A 21,608-nucleotide genomic window follows, 5' to 3' on the forward strand; every position below is an offset into this window, starting at 1 on the left:
CTTGATGACTTTTATTTTAAAACAAGTTATTTACCACTACAGGAGAACTGCCATCTTGTATACAGATCACACTTAAACTGGCATTACTATCCAGACTTTTCAAGCTACGTCTTAAGTAAAAAAAAACAAGCCTTATGCTCTGACACTTGATTCTCTGTCATCTTCTCTTTCCTCTACATGTGATAGGAAGCTTTCATTAAAAGTATATGGATTCTAAATTTACACATGGTATCCTTAAATATTTTAACAGAAACATCAGCAAGGCTGATATAGATCTTATCATTTAGATACAAGTATGTAAATAAAGCCTACTCAGGTTAGATAAATTATTAAGTAAGGCAGACTGCTTGACAGTAGATTTTACTAAAAACTTTGATGCTTCCTGTGCCATTAGCAGTATGCTTTCTCCAAGAAAAGGGAGTTTTCCCAGACATTGGAAACACTGTTCCACACATGATATTGAGGATCCTGTATTACATCCTTCTATGAAAGGCATAGCATCATATGAGTCTTAGCCAATTCAAAAACTGTCTTTTTAACATGACACAACGGAGACAGATTTTGTTTTGATTTTATTCATAGTAATCACTATATTTCTCAAGAGATCAAAAATACATTTTAAAAAAGGAGTTTTGAATTTTCTTATTCAGCAGTAATAAACAATAAATGAAAAAATCTGAGGTTTAATCTATGTATTACTAAAACTCTTGTGTCTGATACTTTGTAACCTTTAACTGGAAAAAACGGTGCATCGTAGGGCAACAATTTTTGAATCAAGGTACCTCAAATGGGCTAACTTACAGAATGTAAGTTTGGAATCATCCAAAATCTGGGACCCATAACTCCCATGGAATAGAAATTTGGCAAATTTTATAAAACATTTTATGACATAATACAAAATGTCATAAAACATTTCCTGTGGTCAACTCCTTATGTTTGACAGCTATACAGTTCAACACTGGCTACTTTCAAGGCAGGTACATCTCTGAATGTCTCCCTGAATTTTTAAGAACTTTTCCAGTACATTAGAAATTTTGCCATTGTTGAAGGCATTGAGGAATCTGGTAAGGAAATATCTCTGCAACTATGGTCCAACGGGTCACGGGTTGTGTAGTTCTTTATAAATAGGAGAGGCAAAGTTACCAAATGACAATGTGTGTTATGACATCATGGCACAAATGAAGTGGCTGATGTACTTGTAACAGATGCCATGACATTATTATATAATCACAACATTTGTACAATGAAGTTGTGACATGGGTTATCATTTTGCTGTTACTGTAGCTTGCTGTGACAATATGAAAGAATGAAAACTGAAGTTTCAGGCTATTATTTACCATGCAATTTTCCTTTAGAATATTTGGTTTTACCCATTCAAAGAACACATTATTTATGGATAGCCCATGTCAAAATAACTGTCAAACAAAAAGAAAGTAGATTATTTAAATTACTTTTTATCACAGTTTAGCAAAGAAAACTATGATACGTGAACTGTGAGGGGTAACTGTAGTTTTTTAGCTGTAATATCAATTGATAATAAAAAAATACTAGGTTTCCTAATGTAATAACGTAATTACTTAATACATATTTGAGAAGTTAGGTCAATTTACCAAATCTAGTTATGACTATTGAAGTTGGAGTTTAAGAAATTATAAGTATATATTACATTTTAGATTTGATAAGATCTATAATGTAAAATATAGAATAAACAGATAATCAGTTATACCTTTTAAAAGTTCAAAAGCTTCTAAACTCTGTTACACTGAAAGGTTCACTGGAATTTTAACATAGTAAAGTATGACAGAACAACTCTCTTGATATCTGGCACTCAGCCAGATCTCTCTAGGTATTGTCAGCCCTATTAAAGCTTTGAAAATGGTTGTCAATCATTCATAAGTGTGTATTTTCTGAATTTTTAGATGTATACTTTTCTTTTTCTCACAGGTTAATGGTGTGTAGTGCTTTGGATCTGAAGAGAAAAAGGTGGTTCAGAGCATGCATGGGCACATACGTGTCACCAGTCAGTGACTCTTTAAACCAGATATGCCTTTTCCCAAGACCTTGCTGCAGCTGTAGAATGAATGTGATCCCAGGAACAGACTCAAATGCTTTAAGGACTTGCTGAAAGGTGCTATGTGAGCATTCCTATGTGCTCTGAACCACCTTTTTCCTTTCAAATCCGAAGTGCTATACAGCCATCTCACAGATCATCAGGCAGAGCATTTCAAAAAGCTTCAGCAGTAGTAGCAACTAGACCAGAGTCAATGTAAGTATAATCTACTCATGATTCTTTGATCATCTAGCACTAGAGGAAACAGAACAATGGCTTTGTTGTAAGAGTATCTATCAGATACCTTCATTCCATCCCTAGAATTTCTGGCACCAGCTGCCTTCATTATTCAATCAAAACAAACCTACTAAGGCCATACATATACAGTGCTTCAAATAACCAATGGCAGAAGTAATACCGCATAATTTATTTTATAGTTGTGTCTCCATAATCCATAGGCAGATATTATACAGTTTACAAATAAAGGTGAAAAAGAGACCTCAATCAATTTCCACCACTATTTAAAAGATAATAATCAAAATTAACACACAACTAAAACTTATTAAAAGCTTGGCAAATGAAAAAGGCCTTCACTATCTGAGTATTAACAAAGCAACTAGCTGAAGATTGTATTGCATACTGTAACTCTACACTTCACCTTTCTCGGTAACAGAAAGTACAGCAAACTTTCTAATAAGAATGACAACTGATGGAGAGATTTATACAAGAGATGCTCTTTAGATATAAAAGCCACACTGCAGTTTATACACAATAATCAGCTCCTTAAATAAGCCAGCCTAGTGCAGAAAGAACTGGCCTGATATAAATATGAACTGAAAAGAGGATTTAAAAAAAATCTTTTGACCATTCTTCAACAGCAATCCCAGAGAACACTGGAGGTGACTAAATCATGGCTAAATATTGCTGTAACCTGCACAAATATAAATCCTATATACAGAACAAAAGCAGTTGAAGAATATACAACTTCTTCAGATAATCAGTCATGAATGTACAGCTATATAGGAGAAGAGCAGCAAACCATATAACTAGTACAATGTGTCTGTGGGAGGGAGAGTAAGATGTAGAGAAAAGAAAGGTAAATACAATAGTTCAGTGTTACACCATATACTTTACAGGTAGGAGACCCCAATTTAAGCTCCTGGTATCTCAGTTAAAAGAAAGCATGCAACTTTAATTTTTATAATTGCTAGCAGATGGTTCTTCGGCAAAAAAAAAAGTGGCATATATATTTTGTAAATGAACAGCAAAAGATGCAAAAGACTTTTAAGGTTTGGTATATCAACAGAGAGAAAAAACTAGAGCATTCAAGCTCACAAGAAACAATAAGCATGCACTGTTGAACAGATAGTGACAAGTAGCAGGACCAAAATGGAGAAATACAGTCTAACAATCAGGGAGAGAGAAATGTAGTTGCACAAAGCAAAACTTGTGTTTTGAAATACCCAACAGCCAATACTCTGATGCATAATACAAAGACTATGAGACAAAACTCTTCCACTCTTGTACCAGAAAAATCATTTGGCCACAGAAGCAAACAGTGGCACCAGCATCAATGGCTGTAACAAAATGACTCCACCCACCACATAAAATATAATGCCTAGGAATTTCATGGATGAGATCCAGTACTAAAGGGACTGGTGGTGGTGGTGGGGGGCACAGAAAGTACATACTTTCCAATAAATGATGAAGAGTTCAGTAACATAAATGAAAGTGCAAAGGGAAAGTCAGAATAAACAGCATGTTTCAATATACTTTTCCTGGTAATATTTAATACATTTATATTCCAGAAATATTTACTGGGTTTAGACCTCTTCACTGTGTTCAGCCACATCCTACATATTCATTAGGACATGGGACACATACGCAATAATAGTTTCTATAAAAACTCTTGGTCACAAATCAAAGCCAAATAAAAATAGTGTATTTTTAGCTTGGCTGTGGAATTGCATATTCCTGGTTCTTTGTCACAGTTACTCAGTCCCATCCCTCCCAACCAATGCCTGAAATTCTGATCAATATACCCCAACGTGGTTCCTGAGTTCCCCTAGAAATAACAAATATTAGTTTAACAGTGGCAGCATGCCAATACATACCAACTGCACAAACATAATGAGAAACCCTCTGTTGAGCAAAAAAGGGATGTAGGAGTGATCCTAACTCCATTCATAAGAAATAAGTGGGAGATAGAAGATATAAAATAACAAATATATTATCTATAAAGTGTGAAAAGCCCCCTGAAGATAAGCATGCTTAAGAACTATCCATTTGCTCAGTGTTAAGTATCAGCAAATAAGAAACAAACTTTTAAAAATAACTGATAAAAATGTGATTTCAGTGAATCCAGAGGAGGATGTTGCCAAATATTTTTAGGATATGATTTTAACTGCAACTCTTGGTAATAGTTTTGCTCTATCCTGAAAAGCTGCACAAGGTTTTTTTCATATTTATCCAAAGGAGAAATAATTTGGTATTTAAGAAACTCCTACCCTCAAAAGAAAAGGAGATATGGTTGTGAATATTTTTTAAAAAGGGCAGGGCTAGAACAACAAATAATTACTAATTAAAAATTACATGTGACATGAAATATCTTATTTATAAAATTATTAAATCCTCTCTGTAACTCTAACTTATACATAATCACTCTCACATACAGGTAGTTCTCGCTTAACAACCCTAATTGGGACTGGAATTTCTGTTGCTAAGCAAAGCAGTCATTAGGTAAAACGTCATGTGACTGCAGTTCCGGTAGTTCTGGTTGCAGTCATTAGGACAGGACTGTGCCGTTGTTAGGCAAGGACCTCACGCTTCTCCTACCCTGCTGCACTTGCCCCCATTTCAACTCCCCCCACCCACCGATCTCCCCCATCTCTGCCATTTTGGCCACCCTGCCCTCCATTGTCCCAGGGTGGCAGGGGCAGTGGAGGGCAGGGGGGCCAAAAGGGCATAGATGGAGGTGAGATAGGCAGGTGGTAGAGTTGAAGCACACCCTGCACTTGCAAATGCAGGCAGGCTGCCAAGCGCTCAAATTTTGATCATGTGACCGCGAGGGTGCTGCTTCAAGGGCCAGTTGTGAATACCATTCAAAAATTCAGAAGTATGCACATATTCCCTTATTTCTAGTAACAAAAGAAATAAAAATCATGAAGATGACTGGAAGAAGTAACTGGATCAAAAAGGATAACAAAACTGCTTGGAGATGAAATGACAGGAAGAGGTAACTGGATAGGGAAAGAAAGAAAGGAGAGAGAAGCCTTGTTTAGGCATTACAAAAAAGGGGAAAATAACTAGGAAGCAGTCCTCTTAAAAGTTTAGGTTATATGAGGCTAAAATAAAGAGAGACTGTTTGGCGTAGCAGTTAACGGTGCTGGATTAGAAACTGGAAAACTGAGTTCTAATCCTGCCTAGGCACCTGGGTGAGCCAACTGGGTGATTTTGGGCCAATCAATCTCTCTCAGCCTAGGATGAAGGTACTGGCAAAGCCATTTCCAAAAATGTTGCCAAGAAAACTGGAGAGAATTGATCCTGTGACCACCAGGATTAACGTGACAACACTACACTAAACTAAAGGTGTCTTCTTGATATCTGAACACTTGATAGCAACGTAAGCACACACATTTGAGATAAATTAGAAGAGACTTCATATATCTACTTACAGATAGACATCCGCCTTAGATTGTAGTCTAAGAAATTATAGAACATTCAATTCTCTGTAATTTTCTCATAACTTTTAAATATTGCAGCTAACAGGAACATATATGAATATCACTTTCATAAATATTATAATGTGAGCATAGTCAACTTCTTTTATTCTGCCATTTTAAACTACATATTTTCTTTTGAAACACCATTGTGATTATACATACTTCTTTCCAAAAAGCTTACCTGTTTTGTTGACTTTTTAAAGCCATTAAAAATTTTCCAAGCAAGCTTGTTGCCACCACTAGCAATGTGCCGACCAACATCAAATTCCCTGGTAACTGGATTTCCCATGACTGCACTTGTGACATCTGCAGTTACTTTTGTAACAGTGCTCTTCAATTTATTTAGCATCAGCTCCATTGTTAAGACAGTTATCTAGTTTGTTTGCCTACAAAGGAAAGAATTCTTAAAATCCATTTTGGAAATTTTGTTAACACAAATATTAACATATACATTATCTACTCACTAAAGACAAGATTTTCTAAATAGTATTCACTCTTAATGCTTATTGAAACGATGTCCCAGATAATAAAAATGAATTTTAACGTATTTTTGTATCCCTTTTTGAAGCAGTCAATATAAGAAATGATTTTTTTAGTTCTAACAGTTAACACAGTTTAAAGGGTTAAAAATATCAGCTCCTTTTAGGAGCTATATTCTAACAAGGCAAAAATAAACAGACCATGCATATGACTTCAGCAGTCTAAGTTATGGTATCAGTTAAAGTCTATATCAGAGATTTTGCTAAAATTCATCTATTAATCTGAATAAACTTTCCTTTCCTTGAAAGAATGGTGAAGAGATTTCAGGAACTGAATTTGTTGCCTATGCTGGAAAAAAAGTTCGAAAGACTTAGAATTAATATAGAAGATTAATTGCTATATTCTGTTTCAATGCCCTTTCTAATATTTTGGAGTTGATATAATAAATAAATATATTAAATTAAAAAAAAACACACATTACAACGTATACCCAAATATCAAATCTTAGGGCTAGAAAAGATGTCTCCTAGTCCAACCCCACTCAGGTCTAGGGAATCCTCAGGCAATCCCAGACAAATGTCTAATATTTGTTTGAAAACTGGTGATGGAGCATTCACGACTCCAGGATGCAGACTGTCTCACTGTTGATAACTCTCACAGTTAGGAAATTCCCCTCTCTTTGGACCTCTCTTTGTAAAGCTTCCATCCATTGGTTCTTCTCTTACTCTGGGGCATCACAGGGAATGAATCCACATCCTTCTCCCCGTCACAGCTCTTCAAATATTGAAAGACTGCTATCACATGTCCTTTTAGCCTTCTCTTGTTTAGGCTAAACATATTTAATTATCTTAACCATTTTTCAATGTTTTAGCCTCCAATCTCTTCACCAACTTTGTTGCTCTTCTCTGCACACTTTCCAGTTTCTCAGCATCCTTCTTGTACTGTGGTAACCAAAACCGGACAGCATTCTAGGTGCAGTCTGACCAGTGCACTGTAGAACGGAACTACTACCTCCTGTAATTTCAACATATAGCCCTGTTGATGCAGCCAAACATTGCATTGGCTCTTTTGGCAGCTGCATCACACTGCAGAGATACCATCTGTACTTCAAGCCTGTCTTCTGATGTGTTAGCTGTTTCTCCCCACCCGGCTCTGCAGTGTTGAAGTGTTGACTTCAAAATCCCTTCTTTCCTCTTGTCTAAGTCATCAAAATTGAAAAGCGCTGGGTCCAGAATAGAACTCTGAGGTGTCCCACTGCATACCTCTCTCCATGTAGACACAGGTCCATCAATTGATTATATGCCATCAAGTTGTTGTAGACTTTTAGCGACCTCATACATAGATTTTCTCTGTGACAAATAGGTCTATTAAGGACCACATATTGGGTATGGTTGTTCAACCAACTGCAAATCCATTTGGTAGTGGGACCATCCATCCCACATCATTTCATTTTATCAAGAAGGCAGCTATAGTTAACTTTATCAAGTGCCTTAGTGAAGTTTAGGAACACTAATCTACAGCATTCCTTTGTGTTCTGACCAACTAGACTGAATACAGAAGAGGTGTTAATGGGTTTTATTTATTACAAATTAATGCACAACTGCAATCCTGTGTGAGCAGGATTTCAGTCAGTGTGGCTGGAGTCAAGGACTGGCGTTGTTGACACCAGACAGGGAGCTAGACCAGACTGACAGACCGAGTCACCAGTGACAGGATGGTTGAAAACAGCTGGATTGGAACTGGGCTTGCACAGCAGCAAGGTAATGGCAAGACTGAACTGGTTAGCTGGAATCACCAACAGCAAGGCAGGAGTATAACTAGACTGGAGGACTGAACTCACTCAGCAGCTAGGCAAGGAGCAGAGACAAATCAGCTTGTTGGCACAAGCAACTCCGGAGACAGCAGCAACGCAGTGACAGCCAGCAACTCCGGAGGCAGTTAGCAGTGCAGCAGGAGACGGCGTTGATCTCACCAGCTGAGGACAACGGATCCAGGACCAGCAGTAGCGCAGCAGCACAACAGGAGATGAAGTTGCTCTACCCAGCTGAGGAGAACAGATCCAGGACCAGCAGTAGCGCAGCAGCACAACAGGAGATGAAGTTGCTCTACCCAGCTGAGGAGAATGGATCCAGGACCAGGGGCAGCACAGCAGGAAGCAGGAGAAGCAGCTGAGAGAGATTCCGGGGGAAGTGGCGGCTCAGTGACAAGGCAGGAAGTAGGTGCTGCTGCAGAGAAAGGATTCTGAGAAGAGCCATCACACAAGGTAGGTAGGTCGGCTGAGGCAGTGTGAAATGGGAGCGCAGCTGGGAGAAGAGAACAGTTGTCACCGACAACCCATTCTCGGTGTGGGCACCTTTTAAGTGCTTGACTTTCCCGCCATTTGCGGCAGGGAGCCAATCACCTGTCAAGCTCTTGAGCTCTCTTGGCCGCTCTCCACTGTCGAGTGCTGATTGGCTGCTGAGTCTCTTCATTGGAGATTCCACCAATCAGCGGCTCTGAAGGCTCTTTGGTTTTCGCCCCCTCACCAACTGTCATCCAGTTCTCCTCCACTCCGTCTTCGGAGTCCTCAGACTCCATCTTTACACCTTGGTATACTAATCTAATCACTTTGTCAAGCAACAACAACAACAGTAAGATTGATGTTAAGCTGATTGGTCTGTCCTTTCCCTTTCCCTTTTTTTAAAGAGTGGAACAATAGCTCTTCTCTAATCTTCTGTCACTTCCCTTGTACTTCAGGAGTTCTCAGAGATTAATCAGTGATTTTGAGATTAGAAATTATCTAATTTTAAATAAAATATTCTCCTTACATCAATGCAAGAAACTATGCTTCAAGCAATCTACCAAGGCTTGAACAAACAGTATTTCAATTATAAGCAGATTGTGGGTTAGATGATTTATAGGACATCATATGTTTGGATGGTTGAGATTATATTTGTGTATTTGAGATTGAATATGTTATATAATCATTTATTTCCTTCAGTTTACATGATGCTTTACTATAATTTCACCATCAAAACTCAACTATTTTTCTTCCAGGATACAAAGATATACTTTGTATCAACTCTATCAACTTTGCTTTCATGAAAGGACATTTCCTACCATATTTCCTACAGAAATGATAAATACGTCCTAAACAGAACCATCTTTTTTGGTAATAAAATGTTGTATGAAGATAACATATCTATTTTACTCCATGGATATTTAACAGAATACTGTCACCAGTCAAGGCTTTCTGATATTAAATCAGTTAAAATTGAAGTAAATGCCTAATTCATTCATAGCATTAAACTGAACACTCTATAGGCTTACACTAAATATAGAGAAAGGCTACTACCTTTCATACCAATATTACTCTTAATATATGGTAGCTGTTTATTTTTTCCTCTGTAAGGGAATAGCAAATGTACATTCTCAAGAAATCAATTATCTACATCCTTTTAATAAGGTCTGTACCTAGGACGTTGTTTGCTGTTGCGGCTAACCTATGGTGGGATCTAGATGGGAGTTGTTCACCCTCCTAGTCCTGTTATATCTCACAGCAGCAGCATTCAGTACCATGGCCAAGATCAGGATTTGTTTTCTGATGTTTCTATGTTTGAGTTAATGGCATACAAATTGTTGTGATATTCCATTTACACACGTCATATATGGAAATTATTCTGTGATACAGTAATAGTTATGAACAATGTTTGCATGTCATTTAAGGATACAGAAAATCTTATGGATATAAAAATTAGGACAGCTATAACTCCTGAAGTTAGGCTCGGGAACCTGCTGTAAGAAGCATGCCTGCAGCTCTAGAGATGGCAGGCCCAACTTTATTTTCCAGACAGGCTTTCCAAGAACTGCTTTATGTGTGACTTAAGAGATGCCATAGCTGTGAAAATAGTTTGAATCTACACTGAAAACAGTACAATCCAAATAGAAATATGCCATAAGGTGTTTAATTGTTCTTAATCACGAATAAATGAATATGACTTCAGCTTGTCATAATAATAAAAGCAAATTTAGGAAAAATTGCTGTGCATTTTAAGCCTGGAAATAAGTATTTCAATTCCATTACTTTCAATGGGAACTTTTAGTAAAGTCTCTTTTGACTGTAACATCAGCAGCTCTTCAGATATGCTTTTAAAGGAAGTGATTTCTATTTAACTGCTTCCCTATCTCACAAGAAAATACTTACAGTAAGTTGTCAGGAAAAGGTTCACAAGACCCATGATATATGAAACAGTAAAGAATTTAATTTTCTATGAAGCAGTACTCTTCAAAACAGGGCTATCCCATTAAGTGTTTTGGCTTAGACTTACCAAGCAAGTTTTGTCTGATGGTGCAATACGTTGGCAAACAACTAAAACACATATAAAATATATTCACCAATATTACTTTTATGCCTCCTTTGATATCTCGATACTATAGACAGACTTTCTAAATATGCTGTATATTCTAAAAATATACATTTATACTGCCCATTTTAAAAATAATCAGCTATCTGATCATTTAAAAGCAAAAGTGCTTCTATTTTTTAAAAAAACTGATTTCTTGTGGGGGAGATGTGAGACTAGATGTACAAAAAGCAGCCCATTCGTTCGGATAAATAAACGCCTAAAACAGGTACGAGTTTCTCACTGTGTAAGCACCCTTACAACGGGCTAGGGCAGCCTTTCCTCTTAGCCGAAAGAGCCTGTTAGTTCGGGAAACTATTACTACAAAGATCCTTGCTTTTATTTCTCTTTTTCTCCACGTCGCTCACGACCGATCGAGAAAAGCACCTTAGCAGGAAACACGATGGTGAGGAATAACGTCACCCAGCTCTCCCTGTACCTGCTGGCCCAGTTTACACCGTTCAGGCCCTCCGTGCGATTCGGAGGAAGGAAACGGGCCCTTCCCCGCTCCAAGCTCTTAAGGCCACTCTCCGGCACCGAGAGCGAAGGCCGCCCCAACCCGGCTCACCTCTTCCTGAAGAAACGGTACAGCCCCACCGTGGGGCGTGGTTGACCGAGTGCAGACCCCCCTCGGTTACGCCATGGCGACCACCTCAGCCACCTAACCTGACGCGTCCTACTCCGCCCCCTTAGCTTCCGCCGCCCGCCTCCGTTGTTGTCTCTGCCAGATAAACAGGAGATGGGCACGGGGCCGGAAGTTGTACCGGAGGAAGCTCCGCCCACCGCTCACACCGCCAACGGTAGTTTCAGTGTCGGCGGGAAGTTTGATTGTACGTTCATGCGGCCGGGTTTGGAGCGAGGCGGTCGAGGAAGCGCTCTTGGCTGTTATGGGCGTGTTCCCTCCCCGGGCGAACACCCTTCAGGACTGCTCAGCTGAAGGCTTCAGATGAAGACGCTTGAACGTCCCTGTTTTTGGCTCTTCTCCCATCAAATAGGCTGGCTTCACACGTTGCACTAAGACATGGTTTTAGCTTACTGTATAGTGGCTTAGTATATTATGTGAGCTCAGCCAGTTGTACTTCACTTAATAAATAGAGCAATGTATGAACCATGAGTATCCAAAGGAAGGGGGAGGGCAAATTATATGTGCTTCGTTACCGCATCAAGCAAATTATGTATTTACATACTTTGTACATTATGATGCAATTACAAAAATGCATACTTTGCACAAGGACATCATTACTTGCATTGGCTATTGCCATTTGTTACAGAAATTGCTGATAGAACTCAGTTATGTAGTTGTCTCAAGATTCTGAAGATCAACATGGGGGCTGATGCTACAGTATGATTATGAGAAAGTCCAGGTTTTATGGATCGCAGATGTCAGTCAGTCTTGGGTACAATAAATGGAATATTGTATGTATGTATGCATAAACAGCTTGGCATTCAAAAGACTGACAGTTGCTTCTCAGACAATCTAGCCCTTTGTCTACATATGATCTGAGGAGAGTTGCTTATTTTAGCATTTACGGTAGTCAAATAAAAGATCCCCCTACAACCCTCCCTGTCATTGTTAATGGTACCATGGCATCAAGGATACCATGGCTGAATTATTGAATGCTGCCAAGAGGTCTAAAAGGAGAGGCACAATCCCATAGCCAGGTTTTGATGACGGTCATGTTCCAGAGAGACCAGTGCTGTTTCTTTCTCATGTGCCTGCTGAATCCTGACTGAAAGGGATCCAGATGATCCATGTTATCTTAGATCTAGTTATATCCCTATCACCTCCAGAATCTTACTCCAAAAGGCAAATTGGAAGACAGAGAAGTTGTCATCTAATACAGCTGGATAGAAACAGCCTCTTCAAAAGACAGCACATCACCATTTATTTTGAGGCTAGTGGCATCTCACCCTCCCTAAGAAAAATATTTTTCATTTCCAGAATCCAGCCACATATATCCCACAATCACCCAAAGCAGCCAGGTTGTACATGGGTCTAGTTATTCCTATTATAAGATAATCTTATGTATGTAATTTATTCACATGCCTGTCCTGAAAGACAGTTCAGATCAAGACAATAGGAAAGGCAGAATGCTTGTATTGGCAGCCTACACCATAGAATGAAATTGACGGAAAAATACTGTTGGAACCAATGTCCAATTTGAATCACATCAGGCACTGCAAATTTTCTTGGTCATTTCCCACAACTACACTATTCAGTTCTGAAGTCACTTTATAAAGGATTCAGAGAAATTAGGACAAATTCATAGAGTAGCAATGAAGACTGTCAAAGGACTACAAATTAAATTCTATGAAGAGAGATTGATGAAGCTATATATTTATAGCCTTGAGAAAGCTGAAGCACTACTGTATATTATAGCACTCTTCTGTTTAAATCCATAGTACAGTACATGGATTTAAATTATAGGACAGATTCCAACTGACCGTTAGAAAAACGTTCCTACCAGTAAAATCATGGAGCTAATTCCCCACAGCACTGGTGGACTTCCCTTCATTGGAAAATTGGGAAGCACCTTGGAGGTTTTCTAGTCCAACCTGTGCCCAAGACAGGAATCCGCTTACCATCCCAGACAAATGGCTGTCCAACCTTTGCCTTTTGTTAACATGAAGGCTAGGGAGTCATTTGTCTGAGATAATTGAAACTGGATTCCTGCATTAAGTATGGGTCTGAACTCAATAGCTTAAATGGCCCCTTCCAATTTTGATTCCTTGGAGTATTTCTCTATTAAAAGATCTGACACTGCAGTTTGATACCTCTGTCTTCAGCTTAATAGCTGCTGCCCATTTCCTCCATCAGAACTAATAAAAAGGGCTTCTAGATTAAATTTCCCATTTATTAAAAAAATTGATCAAGAAGATTTTTTTAAAAAATTAACAGTGATTGTCTAGTTTTCTTACATTTGAATCACTACATAATTATCTTTCTAGAATCCAAAATTAAAGTTTCATATATACATTTAAAAATGTGTAAGTTATCTCTGCTACAGGATATTCTAAAGTATTAATCAAATTCTTTTAAGGAGTTATTTCTAGTTATTTTCTTTAGAATTCATATATTTACTATGAATTAAGTGATCAGTAATAACCAATAAAGAACTCATATATACAAATAAGTACAATTTTATATACACTGTTCATCAATACATAAAACTGAAATTATGGTTATTCTAGAACATAGGTCCAGATTAAGACATCTTGCCACCACAATGGACAATATATACAATATAGCATTTATATGGAAATAAGCTATTTAAATATCAAATTTTTCTTCACATATGCTATGCCCGTTTTCTTCATAGTCTTCTCTTGTTACTACCATATCTTCAAAATCGTCATTTTCAGAAATCAACTTTCCACCTTCCCAGGAATAAGTAATAGGACTGGAAATAAATAAAATATCCTTTTAAAAAGCGAACTATGTAAACATTATGATGTTAATTTACATTAACTATAGTAGCAAATGTTATACTGCATATAATAATATGGTAAGTACATATGTATATAACCAACACTACTAGAAAGAACCAGAACACATACATTCCTAAATTAATTTTAGAAAATACAATATAAAAATAGGAAGAATCATATTTTAAAATTAAAAAGCTCTATTTGTAAATGAAATACTATTTACTTCTCTGGCAGAACAACTGAAACATCATAATCTGTTGGAGTGAGGCATCGAACCTCAGAATAAACACGATCTCTGAAGCCAGGGAACAGAGAGTTTCCACCAGTTAAAACAATATTCTTGAAGAAATGAGGCTGCATTTCTGTGGACAAATCAGATTAAGATAATTTAATATTCTGAAATAATATGTTTAATTTTATGGTAAAAGAAAAGACAATTGCCAGTTTAAACTGGTCTGAGAGGCAGAAATAATGTCAGATTTGTTTTTTTCAAAATATTTATTGGGACTATTGCTGATAGGATCGTATGAAGGAGAGAGACACCATGGAGCTTTCTCCGAGTGTAACGAGGACAGATATGGTCCTCCCACTAGAAGTCTTCACCTATGGGTAAGTAATGTATGAGCCTATCATTTCCTCTAACAGCAGCCACCTGAGTGGTTTAAGACTGTGTTGTTAGCCTGGCATGAAAACATTTGTACTGAAGGCACTGCTACCATCATCCTATTATTTAAATATTTTACAAAAATGTTTATTTCCACAATGTGCTAAAACAAAATGGTATTTTGCAATTTCTGATACCTTTAAATTATTTTAGTTCAGCATTGATAGCAAACAGGTAATCACAGCAATTTTACAACAGCACATTAACAGTAACAGCGGTTTTGATATGTAATATGTCATTGCATTTTAACTAGCTTCAACTGCTTAACCAAATTTTCTTTTTATGGTTTTATTAAATTTGATGCTGAGGAATCAGAACAGGAATCCTTGTATGCTAGAAGCTATGTTTATAGAGAAAAATGTATGGGTTTGTAAATTTATCTACTGCAAATTTTACAGATGTAGCATCAGTAATATAAATACTGTAATTATTCCAAATATCAATATTAAAATAGCTATCGACAATGAAGCCTTTGCCCTTACAATGTAAGCCACTGAAGCAAAATACTGTATCATTGTGCAACGTATTTCACAGATGGATCTTTGAGAATGCAACACCATTTTAATAAATGTACCTTCTGGCAAATTTTGAATTGAATAAACAATGGCTTCAGGAATTCCCATTTCTTGAATGCCAATATCTGAAGGATGGAAGAGAATTTCTGGAACTGCAAATCGCTCATTTGTAAGACGAAGTATTTGTTCACCAGTTTTGTACTTTCCACTTAACACCATTTCTTCTCTTGGCTAAATCAAATAATTATAAAACGCATAGTGGTAAAGTCTATATTTCATTAAATGTTATTCAGTTACTGTGTATTACTGTACATGTTTGATTTTATACAGTTCATCACATAACTTTCCATATAGTAACTGCACAATTAGTTCTGTCACCTAACAGGACTATGGATCTGTTTTTTCAAAAGTAGCAACTACCCCACAAAGTAAACCACTCAGAAGACTCTGGTCTGAGTGCTTTTTATAGTAAGATGTGCTGTGAAAAGGGAAAGGGACCAATTTATATTGAGTAACATGGAGTTCCTTAAAGCACTCATGGATATGATTCATGATTCTGTTTAATACCTTTTCCAAATCAATAAAATAGGAGTAGATGGAAGAATTTGCAGAGATGGGGTGTCACTTGACAGTAAAGCATTAGGCCAAGTTCAAGTCCACCCTGTGCCATTGAAGCTCATAGGATGACTTGCTCAGTGACTCTTTCTCAGCCAAACCTACCTCAGAGGACTGCTGTGGGGGGAAAATAGGAGGAAGCACTATGTACACCATCTTGAGTTCCTGTACAAAGGTGTAATTTAAATCTAATAAATAAAAAAAAGTGAGGGTGTAATTCTAAATCCATTTGCCTGGAAGCAATTCTCTTGAAATCAATGAGCTTTATTTGTAACTAGACCTATACTATAAGGGGATTAACAAGTCAGTTCCACATGATAATCCAGTTTGTCTCTTTCAAGTGTGGTTTTATGTTTATGTTATTCATAGCATCTTTTCTGTTCAACCTTCTCTTGAAACTAATAATGGTCGTTACACTTGCCAACTGGGGTTTTAATATGTAAATATAACATATAACAAATTGACAAATGTTTGTCATTTACCTGCACACACTGAAAAATGTAAACATAGTTATGATGATTTTACAGAATTACCTTACAAAATCCTTTTTTTATCGTGCTGAAGTCTGGTAAAACATAGTCCAACATCACTGTATTTTCTTCTTTCAACCTGGAACAGAATTTGGAACGTGTTAAGTAATTTCATAACATTTCTCAAAACAATTTATTCCACAGCAATTTTTATACTTTAATATAATGTAACTTGAATATACTTGAAGAATGAAATGGGCTTTCAAAATGATTATTAGTTAATTAGTAGAGAAAAATGTATAGCATATCCTTGATTTTGAACATTATTATTTCTTCTATTTAAAATATTTTTAGGTCACCTTTAAGGGCAAAAACTTCTCCTTAAAGTGGCCTAGAAAACTAAGTATCTTTTCTCCTGTGAATCAGATCACAAATTGAAACCCAGATGAAATGTATTCTCAGAGATCTTTGTCTTTCCTTCCAGAAATACATAATGGGACAAAGGAGATAAAATATTCTATACATACTCAAAAAGTACCCTTTAATTACAAAAATGTCAGTATAACCAGGTGGCATTCTTTTTCAGGATCAGGCCCTACAAAGTAAAATTTGCAACTTCAGATAAAATAATCAACACTTAAATAATATATTTAAAAAGACCATACTTGGCAATCTCCATATCCTTGAAAAAGTCTTGGGAAACGTAACATACATCTTCTTTCACTTGATTAATCACATGAGTTTCATCCATAACATGGAGCTGCCTAGAAAAATTACAAGAACTTTTGAAAAAGTTCTTTATCCTGTTTGTATTACCAGTTTTATGAGTGTTAAGCAAAATTTATTCATATATATGAGTAACATATACTCATATATACTCAAAAATACCCTTGTATTTTTCTTACCGAAATGCAGAACTTTAATTTCTCCCTGTTAAAATTGATCTTATTAACTTTAGTCCACTGCTCCAGACTCTCTAGATCTTTTTAAATCTTCTCTTTTTCATCTAAAATATTAGCCACTCCTCCCAGCTTTGCATCATCTGCAAACTTTATAATCTTTACAGAAATCTAAGTTCTGCATCTTGGTACAAAAGGTATACAGCACAAATATAAGTTGAAGGAGACCAATCTTGGCCATAGTACACATGAAGGAGATTCTGTTTTGTAGTTCTTATTGACCACTAGTTTAACATAAGCCAGCAGTGCAATACAGCTGCTAAAAAGGCAAAGGCTATCTTTATAATTGATAAAACTGTTGAACCACACAAAGCTGTACTACTTCCTTCCAAGCTGAAGTGGAACCATTAATGAGCACACTTCGGAAATGGTCATTCAGTGAACTGTCAGTCCATCTAACAATAGTATTGTCTAGCCCATATTTTACCATTTTATTAAAGAGAATATCTTGAGACACTCTGTCAAAGGTTTTGTTGAGGTCCAAGTACATTATGAAGACTGCATCCCTGTGATCTACTTAACTAGTAATTCTGTCAGAGAAGATTAATCTAGCATGATTTGTTTGTGATAAAATCATGTTGGGTCTTGTTGCTTGTAACCAGTTTGGTCTAGTGGTTAAGGTGCTGGGCTAGAAACCAGGAGACTGTGAGTTCTAGTCCTGCCTTAGGCATGAAAGCCAGCTGGGTGACCTTGGGCCAGTCACTCTCTCTCAGCCCAACTCACCTCACAGGGTTGTTGTGGGGAAAATAGGAGGAGGAAGGAGTATTAAGTATGTTCACCGCCTTGAGTTATTTATAAAAATAATAAAGGCGGGATAAAAATAAATAAGTAAATAAACATGCTTATTAAAGTGCTCACTTTGATGATGTGGTTCAACAGGGTATTTAGTAAAGCGTCCTGAATAGTTTTGTAGAGTCCAAATAAATGCTTTACCTGTAAGAGATTATTTCCTTTAAATGATTGGTTAAGAGTTTTCCTCCAACATTAATCCTGGGAATAATAAAAAAAAAACTTGAAATTTTCATATATTTTTAATACAAAATCTCCTCTTTTATGAATGATTAAATATTTTACCTTATTATTGCTTCTTTTTTCTTTTTACTTCTGCAGTAAGGCACAATGTGTGTAAAAGAATATCCACTGTCCACAATAATACAGCACAGTTCTGATGGGTTATCTCGGAAGTATCTATGGGCACTAAGAGCTCCAGCTGAAACATAGTATATCATATTATCAGCTATTTTTATTAGCAGGCTGACATAATTAATTTAAAATGCGTTGGATCAATGTCAAGATGAAGAACATTGTACATTTTCTGGACAGTGGACAATATCACTCACCATTTACTCTGAGAACTGCTTGGAATTGGTATTCTTCAAATAATATTTCATTCATGGATTCTTGAATTGAACTAAAGTTGAAATAAGGTTCTGTGATGATGATATTAGTATCAACGAAATCTACCTGTCAAGGAAAACATTTCAAGAACTGGAAGTAGTTTTAAAATAAATCTTTAGGTATAACAACTTCCTGATAATTCAAAATCCATCATTATTATCATTATCATCAAATTGCCCTACATAGTCCCTTTCAGGTGCTGTACTGAGAAAGTTTCAGACTGTATCTAGGACTCTCCCAAAATTGCTGAATGAACAAACAACCCATTTTTAAATAGATTTTCCATAATAAATTAGCATAATTTGTCTGCTGGCAGTCCATTTTGAATATTCAAGTATATCCACAGTGAATAAGTGCATGTTTGGACAGATCACATTGATGCTTTAATGAATGGTACCACAGATTATCCAAATCAAAAACTTGTTTGCAATCATTATTATTATTGTGAATATTTTAAATACTATGATCCAAGTGCCTTATGCAGTTGTCTTGGTTCTATATTCAAGATATAGAAAAATGCATGTTACCTGATACATTTCTTTTCCAAAAAGATAGTCCCATACTTGTCTCTGGACATCCCAATTAACCAAGTACCCCTATTTTTAAAAAAGAAAAAATAATATGAAGCTTGCATAATCCCAAATTTTCAATCAAATTTGTTGGACACACTACTAAAATAAATCAGCAAGTAAATTCTTTACATTTTTGATGAAAATGTAGCTGCTTCTTCTGTTCAGGTGAATGGACATCCTGTATTAAAAATCTTCATGTTCATGCTCAATAGTTTAAAGTATTTTTATAGAGTTTTTTAGATATATATGAATGTTGGGCTCGGCCACATTTCATGCAGATTTCAATAGTATTTTGTCTACATAATTTGCAAAACATCAAATCAAATATAAGAAAGAAATGATATTTGACAGTGGATTATGAAAGCCTCTCATCTCTTTAAGAACATATTTTTGCTTTTGGAAAAGATATTTAAAGTTCTGCCCAGTTCCTATTTATCACATATAAACAACAGTTCTACCAACCTCAATGAAATTCATTCCCAGGCAAGTGTGTTCAGGACTGTAGGATGAAGTTATAATTATTAACACATTCAGTGGAAAACAAACAATTCTTGCATAAATTGTGGCATGTTTCTAGTTACCTTCTGGAAAGGAAGAATATAAAAAAGTCCAGATGGATCTTTAATTTCATCAAGTTGGTTAGCTGTAAAAGTTTTCAAACGAGAAGTCTTTGATCTGAACTGACAATTGGGAATGACACTGTGGGAAGGAGAAAAAAAAATCTAGCAGGTTCCTAAATATATATTTGAACATGCTGTCATCTGTAGAAGAACATTGCAAATAACAAAATACTGTCAATATCAAAACAATCTCCAAGGAAACTGCTCTACTAAGTTAAAGATTTTATTAGAGTTGGAAGCAACAAACCAATGTCTGCGTCCAATGAGGGGCCTGAGACTCAATAAATACCATACAGCTAAATCAAATTCTCAGCTCCATATTTTCAAGATTTTTCAAATCAAATCTGTGCATTTTCTGCAAAAAGCCCATGATTTTGCTCCCAGAAAGCCATACACAGCCTGCAGCATTAAAAATACACATGAAACTTAAAGGAAGCTCAGGATTTAAAATATTATATAACACATTTATTTTAAGCACTGCATGCACTCAATTTATCCAGAATCTAGACAGTTGGAGACTAGTTCCTGTGCAGTGAGAAGGCTCCAAATAAACTGAGCATGCTATGAGGTGAACAGAGCCGAACATGCTTTAAATATTTGTACTTGCAAAACTCGTTGATCCATTTGTGAATAGAAAACAGATTCTTCCAAATCCTACTTGATGGAAAACATTTTACAATAGACAATACAGTTCAGTACATGACGTTTCCGTAATTTTAAAAAAAAAATCTGGGCGTTTGTTAAGGGACGTACAGAGTTTCGGAATGTTTCTCTTCATTCACAGTTAACAATGCATTCTGATCCATCCCTATACGAAACATATGAGAAACTCCATAAACTCCATTGGCCTAAAACGATGTCTCTGAATACAGGCTTCCATTTTCTCCATAACTGATTCTGAGCGAAAAAACAAACCTCACCTGACATGAGCATGACTGTACCCGATCTTGGCATTATAAGCGCCATTATCCAACACGAGTGTCGCCATCTTCCTGTCGTGTCTCGCTCTCTCGACTCCGCCCCATTTCCTAGAAAAAGGCTAGAATCTCCGCATCCATCCTGAGAATCTTTCGTCCCTGGTTCGATTTACCATCTTAAGATAAACTACTATTACAAGATTTTCCCATGAGTGGGAGAAGATCCATATAGATAGGAAATTCGCCCAAAAGCTGGGACATAGGCACAAAAATAATTATTTTAATTTATAGCACTTCCGGATTCATTTTCTTTACTTCCGGTGTAGAGGTGAGGATTCTCATTTAAACAAAAGGCGGTAGTATATACAGCGGTTTTTAATTCTTTATGTGTGACTTATTTGGAATAATAATTTTTATTTTTAAGAAATGTTCGTACATTCAAAAACTGAACGAATGCATGCAATTCAGTGGAACACGCCCCTGGTCAGTGCTATTAGGCTGGCATGAAAACGGACGATTTAGAAGGGTTTTTCTGCGAGCGACTTCTAACTGGAAATTTAAACTGGAATCAATCCTACCTTTATAGTACAGCCATGCTTCGTAGATTTCTGGAGTTCTATTTTTTCAGCCTCCTAATTCCAAGCAAAGATATAATTCATTTTGCAGGAAGGCTGGGGGGTCAACTACTTGGGGCATGATCTGGCAGGTTTATCTTTTCCAACGGTTAAAATATTAGATTTCTCAGTTACTGTTTGTATAAGTAACTCTCAGTGTGCCACTGGATTTGTTTGTTTGTTTGTTTGCATTTATAAACA

At 36.5% G+C, this 21,608-nt stretch overlaps 2 protein-coding genes across 3 annotated transcripts in view; both read right to left on the reverse strand.

Annotated features, from left to right (window-relative positions):
• Nucleotides 1-11,330, reverse strand: part of SCYL2 (SCY1 like pseudokinase 2) — a 33,116-nt gene extending 21,786 nt beyond the window's left edge. The window contains exons 1-2 of one of the 2 annotated variants that reach the window (XM_063308686.1): nucleotides 11,203-11,330; nucleotides 5,954-6,158 (exon numbers count right to left, since the gene is read on the reverse strand). In XM_063308686.1, the coding sequence (XP_063164756.1) occupies nucleotides 5,954-6,130 (177 nt within the window). In that variant the 5' untranslated portion in view covers nucleotides 6,131-6,158; nucleotides 11,203-11,330. The remainder of the gene's footprint in view (nucleotides 1-5,953; nucleotides 6,159-11,202) is intronic. The other variant, XM_063308685.1, reaches the window with a different exon arrangement.
• Nucleotides 11,331-13,769: 2,439 nt separating this feature from the next.
• Nucleotides 13,770-21,089, reverse strand: ACTR6 (actin related protein 6). Its single transcript, XM_063308672.1, has 11 exons — nucleotides 20,797-21,089; nucleotides 19,838-19,955; nucleotides 19,212-19,280; nucleotides 18,627-18,750; nucleotides 18,361-18,496; nucleotides 18,220-18,276; nucleotides 16,993-17,091; nucleotides 16,391-16,466; nucleotides 15,302-15,473; nucleotides 14,287-14,425; nucleotides 13,770-14,035 (listed from the first exon to the last, which is right to left on the reverse strand). Exons 1-11 carry the CDS (start codon nucleotides 20,862-20,864, stop codon nucleotides 13,906-13,908), a joined length of 1,188 nt encoding a protein of 395 aa, XP_063164742.1. The 5' UTR covers nucleotides 20,865-21,089; the 3' UTR covers nucleotides 13,770-13,905.
• Nucleotides 21,090-21,608: the final 519 nt, after the last annotated feature.

Source organism: Candoia aspera, chromosome 7 (assembly GCF_035149785.1).
Source record: "Candoia aspera isolate rCanAsp1 chromosome 7, rCanAsp1.hap2, whole genome shotgun sequence".
In the NCBI taxonomy this organism is placed as follows: Eukaryota; Metazoa; Chordata; class Lepidosauria; order Squamata; family Boidae; genus Candoia; species Candoia aspera.